Consider the following 20,950-nt stretch of genomic DNA (forward strand, 5'->3'; position numbering starts at 1 on the left):
AAAGAGAGACCAGGTGACCTTGAAGTCCCCTCCACTTCCTTTTTCTATGACTTGGATTCCTGCTATTTCCCTTGCAGGTTTGCATATTCTTCTGTCCCAAGCATGTCTGGGGCAGGTAGCTAGAGAAGCAGCATGGCTTAGTGGAAAGAGCACAGGCTTGGGAGTCAAAGGTCATGGGTTCTAATCCCGGCTCTGCTGTTTGTCAGCTGTGTGACTGTGGGCAAGCCATTTAACTCCTCTGTGCCTCAGTGACCACTTAACTTCACTGTGCCTCAGTGACCTCATCTGTAAAATGGGATTAAGACTGTGAGCCCCACGTGGGACAACCTGATTACCCTTATATCTACCTCAGGATTTAGAAGAGTGCTTTGCATGTAGTAAGTGCTTAACAAATACCTTTATTATTATTATTCTTAGAGAAGCAGCATGGCCTAATGGCTAGAGCAGAGACCTGGGAGTCAGAAGAACCTGGGTTCTAACCCTGGCTCTTCTGTTTGTCTGCTGTGTGACCTTGGGCAAGTCACTTCACTTCTCTGTGCCTCGGTTTCCTCCTCTGTTAAATGGGAAATGAGCCTCTGATCCCCAGTTGGGAAAGGGACTGTGTCCAGCTGTAATTGTTTGCATCTACTCCAGTACTTTGTACAGTGCCCAGCACATAGTAAGCCTTTAATTACTATTATGATTATTATTATTCCTAGAAACATAGTTTGCTTTCCAAAGAGTGTTATTAGAATTACCTTTCCTATGAATGCTTCTTCCCACACCTTCCTCTTACCCAGTGCTGCCCCTGCATCCGTCCCCTCCCCAGGCCATGTCCCTGGGGTAATGAGCAACAGCAGGGAAGCCCCACTGTATATATGGGTGGTGACTGTAAAATAATGACTGTGACATAACCTGGGGGCAGGTTTTGCTGCTGAGAACAGCAAGTCAAAGGCTAGAAGGATTTTCCCAGAGTTTACTGTTGTTAATCCTTTTTGGCCTGGAGTAGCTCTTTGTGGGCAGGGAATGTGTCTACCAACCCTCTTGTATTGTACTCTCCCAAGTGCTTGGTAGAGTGCCTTGCAATCAGTCAGTCATTGGTATTTACTGAACACTTACTGTGTTCAGAATACTATATTAAGCGCTTGGGAGAGTAAAATGTAATAGAATTGGTAGACACATTTCCGGCCCACAAGGAGTTTAGAGTAAGCTCTCAACAAATACCATTGATTGATTGTTGCAGGGTAGGAGGAGACCTCGGGTCCATGAATGTGGCTACTGATTGCTTGCTGCTGAGCTTGGGAGTTTCTTCCAGTCAAGTGAGGGGAGATTTGCTGACTGCGGGGACTCTCATAACACATTTCAAAGATCTGGTGCCTCTCAGTTCCCTGTGAAAGGAGAGAGAGAATCAGAAAGAGACAGAGAAACTGAGCCACAAAGTACTTAAAACTACTGGCTTCAGACTTCAGAGTGGATCAGTAGGGGGAAACAGGAACAGAACTCAAGAGCCTCGACTCTTCATGTCACACGGTTAGGTAAAATAGCTGTTTCCAGGGAGGAACCACTCACATGATACGGCTTCTGCTGACCCCTCGTGGGTTTGTCTGGTACTTTACTTTCCAGGCTGGGGAGAAAAATCATGTTTTTTGGCAGGAATACATATAGACATAAAACTATTCCTACATTTACAAATATACGCTCAAAATCCTTCTTTTCATTATAGATTAATAATAATCTCTGAAACCCTCATCTGCTAAAAGCAGCACAAGTCTCCAAGATAGGCCTTTTAGCTACTGAACTAGAAGCATGTTTTTGTTCAGCGGGAATTGCTGCAGCTAACAGCCAGTCTCCAATCAGAGGCTCAGTCCTTAAGCAACGAGCGGCTGATTGATCTAAATGTTGATTTGTTGAAGAAATTGGCTTTGCTGCCCTGGGAGTGGGACTGTTTCCACCGTACCTAATGATCAGTGCATGGTATTTTCTTTTAATGGTATTTGTTAAGTGTTTTCTGTGTGCCAGGTACTGTACCAAGCACTGGGGTGGATATGAGCTAATCAGGTTGGACACAGTCCATGTCCCTCATGGGGTTCACAGCTTTAATCCCCATTTCACAGATGAGGTAACTGAAGCACAGAGCAGTTAAGTGACTTGCCCGAGGTCACACAGCAGACAAGTCACACCGGGGACAAAACCCCTTCCACATCCTCTCCCCAGATCTGAAAGCTGACATGAACCACCTAAGAAGCGCTTATGCATATGTGTGTGTGTGTGTGTTTTTCTGTGTTGCAGGCCGATAGCCCAGAAGACATGCACAGCTGGATCAAGGAGATTGGGGCAGCAGTCCAGGCCTTCAAGTGCCGTCCTCGAGTAAGTCACAGCGTTTCTTTTGCAGTTTATGTCCATTAGAAGACAGTTTCCTAATGAGTAGACATATTTTAGTTGGCGAGCAGGCAGTCCGGGGGCCTGTTTCTGGGCCATAGCTGTGGCACTTGGGTGTTTTCTCTTTTCAATCTGCCTCCCAATGAGGTGATTAAGAGTTTTAGGACAGGAAAAATGCTGCAGGAACAAAATGGAACAGGAACGCTGCAGGAACTCAGTAAATATGATAAATTGATCAGTTGATTGCTGGAATTATGAAATGTGGGTTCGGGTAGTTTTCAAGAAGGCTTAATAAAGGGACCTCAGCAGGGAGGATAGCTTCATCCCACCTGTGTCTTGCACTATATTGTGGCTTAGTGGATAGAGCAAGAGCCTGGGAATCAGAAGGACCTGGGTTCTAGTCCTGACTCCATCACTTGTCTGCTGTGTGACCTTGGGCAAGTCACCTGACTTCTCTGTGCCTCAGTTCCCTCATTTGTAAAATGGGTATGAAGACTGAGAGCCCCATGTGGGACAGGGACTGAGTCCAACCCGATTAACTTGTATCTCTCCCAGTGCTTAGAACAGTGCTTGGCACATAGTAAGCATTTAACAAGTACCACTGACATTATTTTTTATTATTATTATTATTATAGGAAATGTCCTTCACCAGATCGGTTTCTCTGATTCGGCCTGGAAGCATTCACCTCTCTGGCATGCCCAACCCCGCTCTGAGCCGAAACCGACCCCCAGGCGAAGAGAAGAAAGCCCTGTGCAAAGCTCCATCCACCGCCTCCTCCTGGCAGCCCTGGACACCCATTCCACAGGCAGACGAGAAGCTGATACTGGCAGAGGAGAACACTGGGGGTTCCACATTCCTGCCCAGACTCGGGGAGGGGGAAACTGGGGGGCCGCAGGGGTCCCGGATGCGGCACCGGTCAGAGCCCCAGCATCCCAAGGAGAAGCCATTTATGTTCAACCTGGATGATGAAAGTATCCGGACCTCGGATGTGTAGCCGGGCATGGCGGCGGCGGGGCGGGTGGGGGAGGCGGGAGGGAGGAGGGAGGGAGCGAGTGGCCAGCTCCAAAGCAGGGTGCGACGCGCCTACGTGCCGAGTGAGGGTGGTCAGCATTGAGCGGCTCTCGTCCTCCTGTGGAGGCTTGGTGCTGGGACCTCTCAGCTCTAAGCTGTTTTAAATGCTTAAGTGCAGAGCATTTAACCTCTTGAACTGAACAGAACAGAAGTAGGGGCAGTGGTCTCCTCTCTGGGAGAGTAGCTCAGTTCTGCGTTTGGCCACCTTGAAAGTCTCCATTACCCTTTTAAAGGATCTTCTTCCCCATGATGGGCCATCTAGCTGCCACCCGGCCTACAGCCAGGGCAAGCTTTTGAGTTAACTTCCCCTATCAAAATCTCATTTCCACATGCTTGCTTTCCTGCCAAACAACTGTCACCTAGTTCTGTCCTGTCACGCCTCTGCCTGCAGAAGCTGCCTACAAGCCTGGAAGTGGGTCAAGGCTGAAAGCGGGTGATGGGAGAGGACCAAAGTGATTTGCTGTTTGTCCCCATGACTCCTGTTTGCACCCAGAGTTCCTGAGGAGGACAGAATCCTCACAGTTTAACTGGCACCATCCAGTCAGAGTAGGGGCCTGTATTCTCTCAAGGCAAGTCGAGGGTTTTCCTCTGCATAACTAAGATGACCCTACAGTTTGGGTGAGGGCCTAGGGCCAAACTGAAAAATGAGTTGAGGGGATAAAAGTCAATGTTATTATTATTATTATTATTTTATTAATATCATTTTTATTAATATTATGGTGTGTGCTAAGTGCTTAGGATGTGTCGAGCACTGTTGTAAGAGCTGGGATAGAGACAGTTCCTATCCCACATGCAGGGTTCATAGTCTAAAAGCGAGAACAGGTATTGAACCCCTACTTTACAGATGAGGAAACTGAGGCACAAAGAAAGTAAGTGATCTGCCCAGAGTCACATGGCAGTCAAGTGGCAAAACAAAGATTAGAACCCAGGTTATCCCATCACCAAGACCATGCTCTTTCCACTAGCCTGTGACACACCTAAGAAAATGTTGGATCTCTGTCATATGCTCTTAGCAATATATATATTCCCCCGATTCCAGATGATGCCACTCTCCCTCTGATGTGATGGGGCTGGCAAAAATCTAGGCAGAGCTCTGTGTTGTGGTTATTTAATCCATCAATGCATTCATGACTCAATGCTATTTACTGAACACCTACTCTGTGCAGAGAACTGAATATAGCACCTGAGTTCAGTACCATCGAGTTGGAAGACATCATCCCTGCCCTCAAGGAGTTTACAGTCTACAGGGGGAGGCAGACATTAAATTACAGAAAGGGGAAATTGTAGAGTGTAAGTATATTAGAACCTGTGTTTCTGCTGGGAGTTAGGTTGGGTTGTCTGGTGCATTGTTAAGCATTTATCCATGTGTTTTAGCTCAGATTTGTACATACAGAATCTGGGACACTTTAGATCCTCTATAGAATGTTGCTTCAAAAAGAGCAGCTGGCCCCTTCCCGAAGCAATACCCTATCTCATTAAGGTGCCATTTCCTCTGTCCTGTTTTATACGCAGTCCTCTTTAAGTAATTTCAATGTAGCCCAACATCAGAAAGAGAACACAGCAACTTTATTCTTGATTCCAGACTTATAGCATTGCAGAAAACTTAATTCTCTTATAACATGGGGATTGTGTTTTGGCAAACCTTGCATTGAGGGAAACTCTCACTAGAGGAAGCAAGCCTTACCAGATATCACAAATAAGCACACACCCGTTTCTCCTGGCATCACATCGCATTCTGTCCAGATGGGCGTTCCTGGTCGGAAGAACGTCGTCTAGGTCCTTAACAGCATTCTGTCTAAAAGAGGTTATGAATATAAGCTTTGGGAAGAACTGAGTGCAAACAAATTGATCCGATCCCTTTCTCTTCATTCTTTCGGTATCTACTTCTTGTGAGCCTTCCATATTCTTGGATGATCAATTTAAATAGAGCCATACAATCATGCATTTTATAGCTGAAAGGTGCAAAGATAGTTTTGATGATCAGGTTGGGACCGTCACTTTGGCGATCAATAAGTTTGGGCTATGTTGGAGACAAGGAAGCTCTCAGGTACGGAATTGATTCCTTCCATGACATAGGTACGGAATATTTCCTGTTGTCACTGGAATGGTTGCCCTTTAAAAATATGCAATGTTTGTTTTTTTTAAATAAATTAGTATGTGGGTTGCAAGATAAGTCTCCCATAGATACCATCCTTGTTTGTCATTGTTGGAAACTGCAGCTACTGTGTATTCATACTGAGTGACTCAATGTGATCAACCTCTTTATTCCCAACTAAGTGGGGGTCCCACTCTCAAAGACAGAGTGTGCTGGGCGCCTTCTTCCACTGGCTGCCATCGAGAGGCCCTGGAGTCTGAGTTTGACTGTGGTGGACGTGCCCAGCATTTGAAAGGCAACAAGTTAACCATTCCACAAAGACCCAATTCCCTAGGTTCGAAACGTGTTTCCAAGCAAACCCCTTTTAGGAATACGTCAGATTATTGGCAGTTTCCCCATTTATGTGTCTGGTAACTTTGATCTGTTATTGTTGCTGGAGGGATGAAGATTGGTGTTTTAAAAAGTGACCTCCGGGAAACCCTTGACCTAAGCAGAACCTCTAATTCTTCTCAGGTCTCAGTCTAGCATAGGGTTGCTCTGCATCTCACATTCCCAGGAGTATTAATCATCACTTCTCTGCCTCAGCTTTGTGCCTGTGGTATCTCTCTAGATGAGAGGTGATAGAGTCTTCATCATTTCATTCTGGAGAACAATAAAGCAAGATACAGGAATAGGGGAAATAAGGATTTACCATGCTTTAGTCATGGTGGTTTTACACTTCTGTTCTCAGAAATCTTGGTTTGGGGAAAACTAGTTTAATGGTGACAAAGTTGCTTGCTTTGAGTAATGGGGTTATCTCTAACATGATTTTAAAAAGCCATTCCCAATTCTTCAGAAGATCTAGAACTCCCTCCTTGTTTGAGCAAAGCAACACCATTACTATCCCAAATCAAAGGCTGCCTTTTCTTGCTCCTGCAAGGAAATCCCTGGAATGAGAGAGATGTTGGACAATATCTGGTGTTTTCCAAATGGGAAATTCTGCGGGGCCTTTAGGATTTTTTTCTTAATTGATAAGAAAAAACGTTATTGCTTAGTGTCAATTTGTCTTTGCTCTGTTTTTCTTTTGACTTCTTTTAACACTGTTGAATTATTGGTCAAGCGGTACCAGGCTGATCTATATTTTAGCTCTAAACCTTCTGTTTGAAGTTTAGTATTTAAGCGGGGGGCCTGAAACACACTTGGGAATGCCTACTGTAATATAGTTAGGAGAAGGCCTTCTCCTTAAGGTCTTAGGTTGCCTTAATTGACAACCATGTGGGAATACGTGGTAAGTTTGAGAGTGTTCAATGGATGTTGGGCCTCAGATATGTTAGGTTCTCAAGAGAGAAGCTGGTTAGGTTGCCCCTCCACAAGGGACAAGGTTTGTCTTGAAGACGTCATCCAGTGGCCTCATCCCAAGCCTCAGGGTATATATAATTATTGCTGCGATATTTCCTTCCCCTCCTCTACAATTTTACCTGCTGCTGCTGCTGCTGTTTTTCAGGATGGTGAGAACAGGTCTTTTTAAATGTGAATCTTGTATTCCAAGTGCCTTTATCGGAGGCATGGCTGATGTGACTTCCCTCCCCAAATATATCACCCTCTCATGTGTAAGCCACATGGACTAGGCCATTGCCTAGTGGCTGTAAAGAACTTTGCTGAATGATGGATTCCTGGTGGGTAGAAAGGGTTCGAGTTCTGTTTCCAAGGATACTTGAGGCAGGAGGAGGTCTGTATTCTGTCTGGACCCCCGCCACCCCCTGGTGGGTTTCTGATCTTGACTAGTCCCCCTCCAAAACCTAAGTTTTCAGCTGGAACCCAAGGGAGGGAGCCAGCAAGCTGATCATTTGGTAACTCAATTTCATCTCCCTTGAGTACAACCATATTGGGTTTGCAATACACTAAGCCCAGAACATATTTTCTTTCTCTGTAGCAGACAGAAAGGTCCTCATGTGGGCTGAAATGTCAGAAAAATGAAGCACAAATTCAGGGTGTTTACCACAAGCAGCACAAGAGAGGCTTTCTGCACTAGTGACCCAGTTAACTTGGGCTATGAGGCAATGGAAGTCAAAGTTGAACTTTTCAAATAAATTGTATTCATGCATAGGTAGTAGGTCAGAAATAATAATGATTCTCAAAATATTTTCTATTTTTCCTTATTGGCTTTTCATTTGTTCTCTCACTTGAGAGTTGACAGTCATTCGTGTTAAAGAAAAGTTGAATGAAGTGGCTGCTTGACAGAGACAGACTTTTTGAACCCCTGAATTTTGTTGAGAGATGCTTATGGAAATGGTTGCAGAATTTTTTTTTGCTTTGGTTTTATTTTTATTTTTTACTTTTTGCACCGATAGTCTCAGCTGTGAAATGCACTCTGTAAGAACTGGGCTGAGTGCACAGAAACTTATGCTTTTCACTTTGTGACCTGTATTAGGTACTGTAGCATTTTTTTCTATAACTGTTTTTGTTGCTTGTTTTGTAGTAAAACTGTGTGAAACCTCCAACTGTGGTCTGTAGCATTTTTTCACCCGGAACATCCATTTCCCATTTTTAATTGTCTATATTCTGAGTAAAATGCATCGTGCCTCTAGCACAAGAGCTATTTTAAAAATCATCAATATCGCCAGCTTCCCCTGTGGCCCCTCCTCCCTGAAAACTGAATTGTTTTCCAAGTGCAGTTGACCCTCACCTCCATAGCAGTTACATACGTATTTGTAATCTATTTTGATGTCTGTCTTCCCCTCTGGACTAAGTTCGCTGTGGGCAAGGAACATGTCTACCAACTCTGTTGCATTGTTCTCTCCCAAGCGCTCAGCTCACTGTTCTGCACACGGTAAGCACTCAGTAACTACCACTGATTGATCATGCTGACAAAGCCACTTAGAGCAAGGGGATACTTCCCACCATTTATTTTTAACACTGATGCTCCAACAACTAGTGGTCCGATCTAGGCACGGGTCAACACATTATCAGGGCAGTTTTCCTCCTAGTTAAAATAAAAAAAAAAGAATTGCCAGACTCTTCTCAAGGAAGACTTTGAAAAAACCTTAATACAAATAGGTGAAAAAATGGGGCTCTCTGCGGTGGTGTCTTTTGGTGTCGTCTATTGACTAATGATGCTATCAGCATCTTCCTGTGTCACTCTGAGTAGGAGAGACTGGTGAGGTGTGAGTGAGATCTGCTATGAAAGATCTGCTATGACAGATATGAGGGGGGTCTGTGCTGGTAGCAGGACAATAACTTGGCTGAAATGAGACCCCAGTTTAGGGTCATCTCCCCACACCTTTCCTAGTGAGTGACTGTCTCCTCCAGACCTAGGTTTAGGCTTGAACACTGAGGAGGAAAGGAGGAGCTGAAGAACAGAAAAGTTCCACCACTTCCTCCTATTGTCATATTCTTCAAACCCCAGACCCCCTTCTCCTCTCCCCCTTCCCTCCCCTGCCCCAACCTGGCCCACCCCAAGCCTCCAGGGCTGGAAGGAAAAGCCACTTACTGGGAGGAGAGCAGAGAGGCTCACCTAGGGTGGACACTTAAACCCCAAGTATTTCCTTTCTAAATTGATGTGCATTTTGAGACTGCCCTTATGGGTGAGGGATGAGGGACTGAGAGAAGAGGAAGTAAGGGTGATTGTAAGTTTAAGCAATTATATGATGTGGATTTTCAAATAAGTCACACAGCAGTTAGACCTCTTAGGAACTGGTATCCAAATCTCCCTTCCCTCTATGGCACAGCCACAATATGCATCTTAATCCGATTGCAATCCTGGATGACTTGCACAATAAGATGTGGATTTGCTGTCACATAAGAAAACAAGATCGTGTTTAAGTATCACAGAGCCTGAAGAGATTATTAGATAGCATACTTCATTGCTTTAGCTCAAAGAAAGGAAGCATAATCAATCAGGTTACTATTTATGTCACAACCATCACCAGAAAAACATGGAGGAAGGGTGACTCAAGGGCTTGAAAGGGCATAAAATCTAAACAAAGAGGTAGCCCTGCTAGGGCTACGTATTACAGAAATGTACAAGCAAAGATGATGTGGAGTGGGAGAATTAGCTGTGTGGTTGTGCTGCCGCCATGCGTTTCCCCGCCTCAGTGTAGCCCTGGTGGGTGAGCAGGACAGTGGGACCCCATGTCACCTTGAGATGTTTCTCAGTGAAAGAGGTGGTGGCCATGCTATGGGACCAGGAATGACAGTAATTGGGAACTCCCTGAAATGAAACACCGGTAAAACAGGATAAAACTGGTACAACAGTGCCCCTGTGCTCTAGCTGGTCAGGACTATATCATAGTGGATTTTTTTTTTTCCTTTGGCAGTGGACTCTGCTATGTCTCCAGGTGGATCCCAAACTCCTGCTGTCCACTTGTCTGCTGTGTGTTCTTGGGGAAGTAACTTCATTTCTCTGGCCATCAGTTACCTCATCTGTAAAATGGGGATTGAGACTTTGAGCCCATGTGGGATGGACCGTTTCCAACCTGATTTTCTTATATCCACCCAGGTGCTTAGTACAGTGCTTGGCACACAGTAAGTGCTTAACGAATACCACAGTTATTATTACTTTTTTTTCAGTATTTGTTAAGCACTTACTATGTGCCAGAAATTATACTAAGTGCTGAGTAGGCACAAGATAATCAGGTTGGACAGTCCCTTAGAAGAAGCAGCGTGGCTCAGTGGAAAGAGCACGGGCTTAGGAGTCAGAGGTCATGAGTTCAAATCCCAGCTCTGCCACTTGTCAGCTGTGTGACTGTAGGCAAGTCACTTAACTTCTCTGGGCCTCAGTTACCTCATCTGTAAAATGGGGATGAAGACTGTGAGCCCCATGTGGGACAACCTGATTCCCCTCTGTCTACCCCAGTGATTAGAACAGTGCTCTGCACATAGTAAGCACTTAACAAATACCAACATTATTATGAGGACATTTTACAGATGCAGTGAGTGAGGTACGGAGAAGTTAAATGACTTGCCCAAGGTCACACAACAGACAAGGAGCAAGGCATAGTGGATACAGCCCGGGCCTGGGAGACAGGAGGTCACAGGTTCTAATCCCAGCTCCACCACTTGCCTGCTATGTGACCTCAGGCAATTCTCTGTGCCTCAGTTACCTCATCTATAAAATGGGGATTGAGACTGTGAGTCCCACGTGGGGCAGGGACTGTGTCCATCCTGATTTGCTTGTATCTACCCTAGTGTTTAGTACAGTTCCTGGCACATAATAAATGCTTTACAAATACCATTATTAAGTAAGTGGATGAGCCAGGAGTAGAACTCAGGTCCTTCTGACTCCTAGCCCCATGGTCTATCTACTAGATAATCCTGCTTTAGGCAGGTAATACCTGCCCTCAGCCCAACATGGTTCTTCTATTCTTCACAGGGCTGGAGGAAGACCTAAGAAGCTTTCATGGCTCTGTGCCCAATCACCTGCTCTCCACAGAGGATTTAAATACCTATACCCAATCACCTGCTCTCCACAGAGGCTTTAAATACCTAGACCCTCCCTACAACTCCCTCCCCACACCTGCTTATCATGTAGGTAAAATCCCTTTATTCCTCTCCCCTCTTTCTCTCCCTTCCTCCCTCCTTCTCCCTCACAGGAGGGAAACTTGGAACAGTGTCATCTCTGGCAAACGGGCCTTGTGCTGACCACAATCCCCACTCTCGTGGGTGGAGATGGGGACTAGGGAGCATGTGCGATGGATCGAGGGAAGTATTCTAGAGTTGCTGCGGTGCTTAGTTGGCCTGATGATGCTGAAGTCATGTGTGGGCAGGTGTGGGATGGAGGGAAGAGAGGAAGGGCGAATAGGCAGAGATGGGGGGGCAGGGGCCAAGTTGGGAGGAGAGGGATGAGGGGCAGTGAGGAGGGCCGGGGGGTGGCCTGGGATAGTGAGGAAGGCTTGGGTTGTTGCTTGGTGGCCCTGGTGGCAGAGGTGTGGAGGTCCTGGTCCGGTTACCTGGTCAGCTGGGAGCCGGCCTGCTGCCCCTGCACCCCCTGCACTGCCCCTGCCCAAAAGGAACTGCAGGGACCCAGGTGAGCCCAGCCCCAATCTGCACCAGCCCCGCCCATGGACCACCGACTGCCTGGAAGGAACATGCCCCCCGTCCCTTCCCATAACAGTAATAATAATTATGGCATTTGTTAAGCACTTACTATGTGTCAAGCACTGTTCTAAACACTGAGGTAGATACAAGGTAATCAGGTTCTCCCACATGGGCCTCACAGTTTTAATCCCCATTTTACAGATGAGGTAACTGAGGCACAGGGAAATTAAGTGACTTGCCCAAGGTCACACAGCAGACAAGTGACGGAGCAGAGATTAGAACCCATGTCCTCTGACTCCCAAGCCTGTGCTCTTGCCACTAGGCCATGCTGCTTGTCTGAGCTTACTATGTTAAGGGCTTACTATGTGCTGAGCACTGTGAGCTTGTTGTGGGCAGGATTGTCTCTCTCTAGTGCTATTTTGTACTTTCCCAAGTGCTTGGTAGAGTGCTCTGCACACAGTTAGTGCTCAATAAATATTGAATGAATGAATGTTCTAAATGCCGGGGTAGATATAGGTTAATCAGGTTGGATATAGTCCCTCTCCCACATGGGGCTCAGAGTCTTAATCTCCTTTTTTTTTCTTTTTTTTTTTTACAGATGAGGTAATTGAGGCACAGAGAAGTGAAATGATTTGCTCAAGGTCACACAGTAGACATGTGGCTGAGTCAGGATTAGAACCCAGGTCCTTCTGACTTCCAGGCCCATGCTCTAGCCACTAGGCCATATTGCTCTCTAGCCTGAATAATAATAATAATGTTGGTATTTGTTAAGTGCTTACTATGTGCCAAGCACTGTTCTAAGCGCTGGGGTAGATACAAGTAATCAGGTTGTCCCATGTAGGGCTCACAGTCTTCATCCCCATTTTACAAATTAGGTAACTGAGGCAGAGAGAAGTTAAGTGACTTGCCCAAGGTCACACAGCTGACAAGCGGCAGAGCTGGAATTAGAACCCATGACCTCTGACTCCCAAGCCCAGGCTCTTTCCACTGAGGCATGCTGCTTCTCTAAACACTTGTTCTCTAGCCTGACAACTCACTGTGGGCAAGGAGGGAACTTGTCTACCTACTCCCTTACATTGTACTCTCCCAAGAGCTTGGTACAGTGCTCTGCATGCAATAAGCACTCGATAAATGTGATTGAATGAATGAATGAATTGAGGGAAACTGCAGGGGCCACAGCGACCACACTCTGAAGACACAGTGTCTCTCCCTCTAGACCCAAAGCTTGTTATGGGCAGGGAACGTGTGCTATTTCTGTTGGAGTGTATCAATCCATCTCTGCTATTTATTGAGCACTTATTTTGTGCAGTACACTGTACCAAGTGCTTGGGAGAGTACAATATAACAGAGTGGGTAGAAGATTCCCTGCCTACAAGGAGCATACAGGCTAGCCAGGGAGACAGACATTAATATAAGTAAATCAATTTCGGCTATGAACCTAAGTGTTGAGGGGCTGAGGGGGGGCTGAACAAAGGGAGCAAATCCAAGTGATCTGCATGTAGTAAGCGATCAATACAGATCATTGATTGATAGGTAGCCTATTCCCCATTGGTGTGGGTTGCTGGGGAGCGCCTCTCTCATTGCTGACCTCTGGTCCACATCGTGCCTCTGGCCTGAACACCTTCCCTCTTCAAATCCCAGAGACAATGACTCTTCCCCACCTTCAAAGTCTTATTGAAGGTACACCTCCTCCGAGAGGCCTTCCCAGACTAAACCCCACTTTTCTTCATCTCCCACTCCCTTCTGTGTCACCTGACCTTTGCTCTCTCCCAGCCCCACAGCACTTTTTGTATGTATCTGTAATTTTACTTATTTGTATTCATGTCTGTCTCCCCTCCTTCTAGACTGTGAGTTCATTGTGGGCAGGGAATGTCACTGTTTATTGTTGTATTGTACTGTTTGAAGCGCTTAGTACAGTGCTCTGCACACAGTAAGTGCTTAATAAATACAAATGAATGAATGAATGAATGAATGAAAGGAACACAAACCCCAGCTTGGAATGGTGGCGTGGGCTGGGGAAGGAGAGTGCCTCTCTAGGCCCACTCAGGAAAGGAGTGTTTTTTCCCCAGGGTCCCAAAGCCCAGGCAGCCTCAGGTACAAGTATAAATTCATCGTGGACGTGGTGGACAAGGTGACACCGTCCATAGTGCACCTGGAACTGTATCACAAGTACCTGGGGACAGGTGAGGGAGGACCAGGGAGGCCACAATCTACACCATTTCAGGGACCAGATTTCAGGCAGAAAGGCCAAAAGAAGGGTCGCTGCATGGAGGAAATGAGGAACAGAAGTAGTCTAGCAATCCTGCTCTTGAGCAACCCCAGGGACACAACCTGGAAGGGTGGAATTGAGGATTACCAGCCACTGGGTGTTTGCAATTAAGATTGCCAGAGAAACTCCTGTCTGAAAAGGGGTTTATTTCCCTTCTGTTGAGGAATTTTAAAATGTTTCTGGAGAAAAGGGGTGATAACCCTAGCCCGTGTACATATCAGGGGCTATGAGAGAGGATTTCTTCAGGAATTTTGGCCGAAAACACTTAATATTCATTTACCAAGTCGATGACTGGATTGGGTGTAATTGCTCTTACATTTCAATCAATCATTTATTAAGCACTTAATGGATACAGAACACTGTACTAAGTGCTTGGGAGAGTACATATATGATAGGAAAGAGTCATGAGCAGCAGGTTGAAGGGAATGTGCCTGTTTTATTGTTTTATACTCTCCCAAGCACTTAGTACATCTAAGTGCTCAATAAATATGATTGTTTGGTAATTCAAGCTATACATAGCTGCTAGGGTCCAATCTGAAGAGCAGGTTAAGAACTGAAGAGTTGAGGACACCAATAGCTGCAAGTGATCAGAGTTTATCTAGACACCTTATCCAATGTCCCTGGAGCTGGAGCCCTGGGAAGTTTGCGTTGCTTTGGGGAGTAGCTTCCAAAACAGATTTGGTAAGATAACTAGATCTTTCCTTTAGGATTCATGCCTCATGTGTGACATTATTCACCTCTCTGCATCTGTAGCTCTCTAAAGCCACCCATCGCAACACCCAAGCACTGAAATAAGAATAATATTCCATCATCCCCAAAGGACATAGGCAGAGAAACTAATGCCCCAGGATGGTTACTGGAGGGAGGGAGGGAGTCTGAGTTTCCAGTCTGTTCAGCTTCAGCACCACTGTCCACTGCTCACACCGTGTTTTGCCAGATCAGGTTTCCTTTAAGAAGTCGAGACAACTCTGCATCCAGAGGGTTGGGATTTGTCGTATCCGAGTATGAGCTCATTGTCACCAAAGCCCAAGTCCTCACCAACCAGCAATGAATCCTGGTGGAACTCCACGGCCGGGGATGCTACGATGCCACCGTAAAGGACATTGATTACAAGTCTGACCTTGTGCAGATCAAGATGACCAGAGGTGAGTAGGCACTGGCACTAACAGGTGCAAATCTGAACCTTTCAAACTTCTGAGATTTTCCATAGTTTGCCTGCAGTGGGTTGTTATACTCCCAAATATGGGTATGTGTGCACAGTGAGGAGTTGTGTCTGAATCTGCACATTTAACGTGAGATCTGGGTGAAGTGTTGTACTTGGGAGTGGGGAGGAGCAAACTCCAGTCTCTGATGTTGACAGGGTGGAGGGGAGTTGGGTAAGTGATTATGGTTTTTAATTATTAGTTGGAGTTCCTTTTTTATTTCCCTTCTGTGTCATCTGTGACCTTTGGGCATTTGATATTCACTCCACCCTCAACCCTACAGCACTTATGTTCATATCTATAAATTATATAGTCTATGAATTATATATATCTGTAGATTATTCATTTATATTATTTGACTCCCCCTCTAGACTGTAAGATCTTTGAGGACAGGGGTCGTGTCTGTTGTACTAAGGGCTTTATACAGTGCTCTGCACTCTAAGTGCTTAATAAATACCACTGATAATGATGGTGTCCTCTTTTGCCAGATTGAGGGCAGGGATCGTGCCTACCTATTATTACATTCTCCCTAGTGCTTAGTACAATGCTCTGCATATGGTTAGTGATCAATCAATAAATACCATTGATTGATCTCTACTAATCTTTTAATCCTCTTCAGGACTAAAATGTGACCTTTGGACATTTGATATTCACCCCGCCCAAGAACTTGGGCACATATCTTTAAATGTATATTACCGATTGTTTATTCACATTAATGTCTGTTCTCCCCCTTATCCCCTCAGATTGTAAACTTGTTACAGGCAGGGAATGTGTCTGCTAATTATGTTGTTTTGTTCTCTCCCAAGTGTTTTGTACAGGGCTTTGCACATAGTAAGTGCTCAATAAATTTGATTGACTGACTTAAGGCTTCTTATTGGCCCTACTTTCTGTTCTCTCCCATTTTTGCCTCTGCTTTTTCCATGCTACTTTGCAATGTTTTTAGCAAAGTCCTCCCCTTTCTCCCTTGTCTCAGGTCTCTTTAGTTTTCCACTAGGTTTCCCTTATCTGTTCATCTGAGATTAAGATAATGTATTTAGGGGTGTTGAATGACTTAGACCTTCCGGTTTTCCTTATCAACACTGCAGACTGATTTTCCACTTGTCAGCTGTGTGACTTTGGGCAAGTCACTTAACATCTCTGTGCCTCAGTTCCCCCATTTGTAAAATGGGGATTAAGACTGTGAGCCCCACGTGGGTCAGCCTGATCACCTTATATGCTCCCCAGTGCTTAGAACAGTGCTTTGCACATAGCGCTTAGCAAATGCCATCATTATTATTATTATTTATTATCTTCCTGTACTGCTGCTAGGAAAATCGTTCAACCTGCAGGCTGGGGAGTTTGTACTAGACCTGTGTAGCCCCTTCTCTATGCAGAATGCAGCAATGGCAGGCATTGTCAGCACCACTCAGAGAGGGAGCAAGGAGCTGGGGCTGAAGGACTCAGACATGGACTTCATCCAAACTGATGCCACTATTAACGTAAGAGTCAGTTTAAGAGACTCACCTTCACCTCATGTAGGGTTGACAGCAAGGCCTGGCAAGAGTTCTAGAGTGGTCTAGACATTTCTATTTTGGCTTTAAGGTTTCCGGCCCAGAACCCACACTTCCTTGTCTCAGTGATGAGGGTAACCGGTTCATGGTGATATTTTAGGCAAAAATAGTTATTTGGTTGCTGTTCTGGAAAATGGAGAACTGAGTTGGACAGCCAAGCCTCATGTAGAGAGCTTCCCTCATTCCTGCTCCATAATAATTAATAATCATAATGGTGATATTTATGTGCTTACTATGTGCAAAGCATTGTCCTAGCTCTGGAGTAGATACAAGATAATCAGGGCCCACATGGGGCTCACAGTCTAATAGGAGAGACAACAAGTACTGAATCCCCATTTTGCAGATGAGGGAACTGAGGCACAGAGAAGTTAAGTGATTTGTTCAAGGCTACAAAGCAGTTGTGGCAGAGCTGGAATTAGAATCCAGGTCCTCTGGCTCCCAGTCCTGTGCTCTTTCCACTAGGTCACACTGCTTCAAGTTGCTTCACCCAGGCTGCTGTCCCAAATTACTTACACAAACCCACACACACCCACATATCCCCACAAATCCATGCCCTAGCCTAGTAGTAGATATTTTCCTGTTTGATTTTATTTGGATTCCTAACTTGCCTTTCCTCATTTCTATCTTCCTGCAGCATGGGAATTTTGGGGGGCCCCTAGTGAACTTGGTAAGTGGCCTGTTTCTCTGCTATCCCATTTCTCTTCTTAACCTGCAAGGGCATTTTAACTTTCTGGTTCATGGGGGAGGGATTAGTGGAATGTGTCTACCAACACTGTTGTATTTTACTCTCCCAAGTACTTAGTACAATGCTCTGCACACAGTAATCATTCTATAAACATCATTGATGATGATGATGATTCAATATATTTATCCTTGCCTCCTTTTTTTTAAAGGAACCATTATTTAAAAAAAAGCAAACACTATCTAAGGTGGGTTTCTTTGGAAGAACATGTGAGAACATTTGGAAGACTTTAATTTCCTTTCAATTTAGTTTTTAATGGGTAATTATTTACCTCCTAACTAGATTCAGTCTGCATTTAACCTAAATGGAAAATCTGTGGTAGGTAACAAACACCCCAAGACACTTTCCTTGAAGTCTATAAAGACCTTGCTTTAATCCAAAAATGTTTATCATGTTTTGTTACTATGTTCTGGGTAGGGTCTCATTCTTAACTGGCGAGGGAGGTGGTAGAACAGTCAGAGCCGAAATGCCATGTCTTATTCATTCCTCTTGAATTTTTTCTCCATGATCTCTAGAGGAAATGCCAGACTGGTTACTAAAATGAGAAAGTCAGAAGTTCTGCAATAAACAGACATGGGGCATGGTCAATGATGGTGACCACTTAGCTTGCCCAGTTCTTAAATTAGCTACTATTTCTCTCCCTCTTCAGATATTCTTGGGCTTGGAGGAGGATTTACAGCATTTGTTTAGCACATTGTGTAGATGTGTCTTACAGACACCATTAAGAATAACTGACAAAGCTTGGGAAAGTGGGGTCATGCCAGAGATAATAAGAAAGTGTTTTTTTCTTGGCCCCAAAGTTCCCGTGGGGCGAGCAGAACTTGGCTCCCCGAGATAGAGTTGTGTTTTTTCCTTGGAAGAACTCCTTCCTGAACAGTCCTAGGAATCTAAACCAGATTCTAAACTTTTTCCAGTTAGGAATAAAAACCAATCAAACACAAACCCAAACTCCCTTCCTAACCACCACCCCCACCCCTGGCCCCTACTTTAAGTGTTCAGACAAATTCAATTATGACAGGAAGAATATACTAAGCTGAGATGCTTGTTGAGGATTCCTAAGCAACTCTGCTTCTCTGCCTTTAGAAGCTTAGTCAATCGATGGTATTTACTGAGTGCTTGCTGTGTACAGATCACTGTACTAAACACTTGGGACAGTACAATACAACAGAGTTGGTAGTTGTGATCCCTGCCTATAAAGAGCTTTCAGTCTACAGGGGGAGACAAACATAAAAATAGATTAGGGATGGGGAAATGATAGGGTAAAAGAATATTTACATGAATACTGGGGGTGAGGTACACAGCCACCTGCATAATGGAGGCAGAGAGGAGGGTGAATAGGGGACATAAAGGCTTAGTTTCAGGAGGTCCCACAGGTGGGAATTGTTCTTAACCTGGGTTTACCCTTTCCCTGGGATGTCTCACCTTAGCTGATCCAGCAAGAGGCACCCCACTGTGGTGCTTCCTCAGACCCAGCAGGAGAGATCTGGCCAGGAAGCGGAGATCTGTTGTGTGGCCCAGCAGCCCTGGAGGCTGCACGTGAGGTTAGGCATACAAGAGCACCATACAGACTGAAATCAGAGTTCTGGGTTATTTACATCCCAATCTGAGTGAGTTGTAGGGCTGTTGCTTGAAAGGTGCTCAGCCCCTTTAAAGGCAGCTGCAGACTGTGCTGCTCAGTAGAATTTTGTCTTCGCTGTGGAGTCAGGAAAATATACGGTCCTTGTTTTGGTTTCACCTCCTGTGGAATTGAAGAATGACGTGTTAATGTTCACTTAGCCTGAGGGAGCAAAGGAAGGGGCCCAGGCTTGAGACTCATGGGTGGCATGGGGGAACCAAATGTGGAATATGGGACACTGATGGTTTAGGGGTTCTGGCAGGAGCCGGGGAGTGGAAGGGAATTGGCTAGCTTTCCTATCACGATTCACAGGGTTTGTAGATAAAGAAGCAGCCACAGGGTAGTAATACTAGATTGTAAGTAAGCTCGATGTGGGTAGGGAACATATCTACCAACTCTGTTAGAATGTACTCTCCCAAATGCTTAGTAGGGTGCTCTGCACACAGTAAGAGCTCAATAAATATGCTTGATTTACTCCACTGCCCAGTCCAACCATAACTCCCTGGGCATCTGTGGGGCAGAGGGTTCCTCCAGTTGGAAAGACATCTGACCAGGAATTGCCTGCTTTCCTGTTTTGACCAGTAGGCCCTGCCTGTTTTCCCAGTTCCGTCTCCCCATAGTTTAGTGATCAAGAGCTATCTTCTCCCTCTCCATAATGGCAAAGTCATCAGAATATACATGCTGAAGGTAATTCCCTCAGATCGGATTCGGCAATTCTTGGCAGAGTCCCTTGAGCACCAGCTGAAAGGTAGTATGACTAGGTTTCTTCCTGTTTTCTGATCAGCTCTCATCTTTGAAAGAATGTCATGTGAACTCTAAGAACTCTTTGGCCACTGATACCTTCTGAAATGCTTATAGCAAGCTATAGAGAAACAGCTAGGAGAGAACACAGGCCAGGAGGTCAGAAGGACCTGGGTTTTAATACCGTCTGCTGTGTGACTTCAGGCAAGTCACTTCACTTCTCTGTGCCTTAGTTACCTCAACTGTAAATAGTAATGATGGTATCTGTTAAGCACTTACGTTATGCCAGGCACTGTACTAAGCGCCGGGCTGGATACAAGCAAATTGAGGTGGACACAGTCCCTGTCCCACATGGGGCTCACAGTCTCAATCCCCATTTTACAGATGAGGTAACTGAGGCGCAGAGAAGTGAAGTGACTTGCCCACGGTCACATAGACAACTGTGGAGGAGTCGGGATTAGAACCCATGGCCTGTGCTCTATCCACTACGCCATGCTGCTTCTCTTTGTAAAGTGGGGGTTAAGACCGTGAGTCCCATGTGGGACATGGACTGTGTTCAACTTTATTCTGGAGATGTCTTTAAGAGTTGCCTTAGGGGAGTGGGGTTTCCTAAATACCAATAATCCACTGGGCTTTTCTCATTCCAGGAAAGGCCCTTTCAAGGAAGAAGTATATAGGTCTACGAATGCTGCCTCTGCATGTCCCCTGTGAGAATACAGATTACGAGAAGGTCTAAGTAGGAAAAAGAAAGCCATTTGGTTTAGCCAAGTATCATGCCCCTAGGAATTTGTTTTTGACCTGGCATATGTATCTAACTCCCAATCAGTCATCTCTAGGAAAGACTCTATTTTCTAGAGGTTCATCTGCAAAGCTGTATCTTTCAGCATCTTGTGAAGTAGCAAACAACGGAACCTTGCTGTAGTTACTCATTCCACAGCCGTTTTAGGGAAATAGAACTAACCTCTGTATAGATGGATATTAGTTGACAGAATGTTGTCTGCATAAATGATCAGCAAAATCCCCTTATAGTCTAAAGGTCAAATGAGCCTTATGTGAAGAGAGGCACAATTGAGGTCATTCACCAAACTTTTTACATTATAATAAAACTCTCCATGCTCCTTTCTCAGCAATTTTCTTAAACTGAAGAATCAGGATCCAGATTTTCCCAATGAGAGTTCTGTCGTGTTTGTATATGAAGTGATTCAAGGAACAGATGCTGCAAGGTAAGTCAGTGATGACTTACAAAATTTCTGTCTATGATTTACTGTTGTCGTCCACCTGCCTGTCCCAG

General features: G+C 45.1%; 2 protein-coding genes across 7 annotated transcripts in view; one reads left to right on the forward strand and one right to left on the reverse strand.

The window, feature by feature from the left end:
* Positions 1–3,379, forward strand: part of PLEKHA2 (pleckstrin homology domain containing A2) — a 68,390-nt gene extending 65,011 nt beyond the window's left edge. For both annotated transcript variants that reach the window (XM_029066531.2, XM_029066530.2), the window contains exons 11-12: positions 2,269–2,346; positions 2,994–3,379. In XM_029066531.2, coding sequence (XP_028922364.1) covers positions 2,269–2,346; positions 2,994–3,353 — 438 coding nt within the window. In that variant the 3' untranslated portion in view covers positions 3,354–3,379. The remainder of the gene's footprint in view (positions 1–2,268; positions 2,347–2,993) is intronic.
* Positions 3,380–4,974: 1,595 nt separating this feature from the next.
* TM2D2 (TM2 domain containing 2) overlaps positions 4,975–20,950 on the reverse strand; it is a 36,239-nt gene continuing 20,263 nt past the window's right edge. The window contains exons 5-6 of one of the 5 annotated variants that reach the window (XR_003759894.2): positions 18,726–19,041; positions 4,975–5,225 (exon numbers count right to left, since the gene is read on the reverse strand). The gene's annotated coding sequence lies outside the window, so the exon portion shown is untranslated. Of the gene's footprint in view, positions 5,226–8,392; positions 8,488–17,536; positions 17,862–18,725; positions 19,042–20,950 lie in introns of those variants that run through there. The other 4 variants (XR_003759895.2, XR_003759896.2, XR_003759893.2 and 1 more) reach the window with 4 other exon arrangements.

The sequence above is a fragment of the Ornithorhynchus anatinus genome, chromosome 5 (genome assembly GCF_004115215.2).
Source record: "Ornithorhynchus anatinus isolate Pmale09 chromosome 5, mOrnAna1.pri.v4, whole genome shotgun sequence".
Taxonomy (NCBI): Eukaryota; Metazoa; Chordata; class Mammalia; order Monotremata; family Ornithorhynchidae; genus Ornithorhynchus; species Ornithorhynchus anatinus.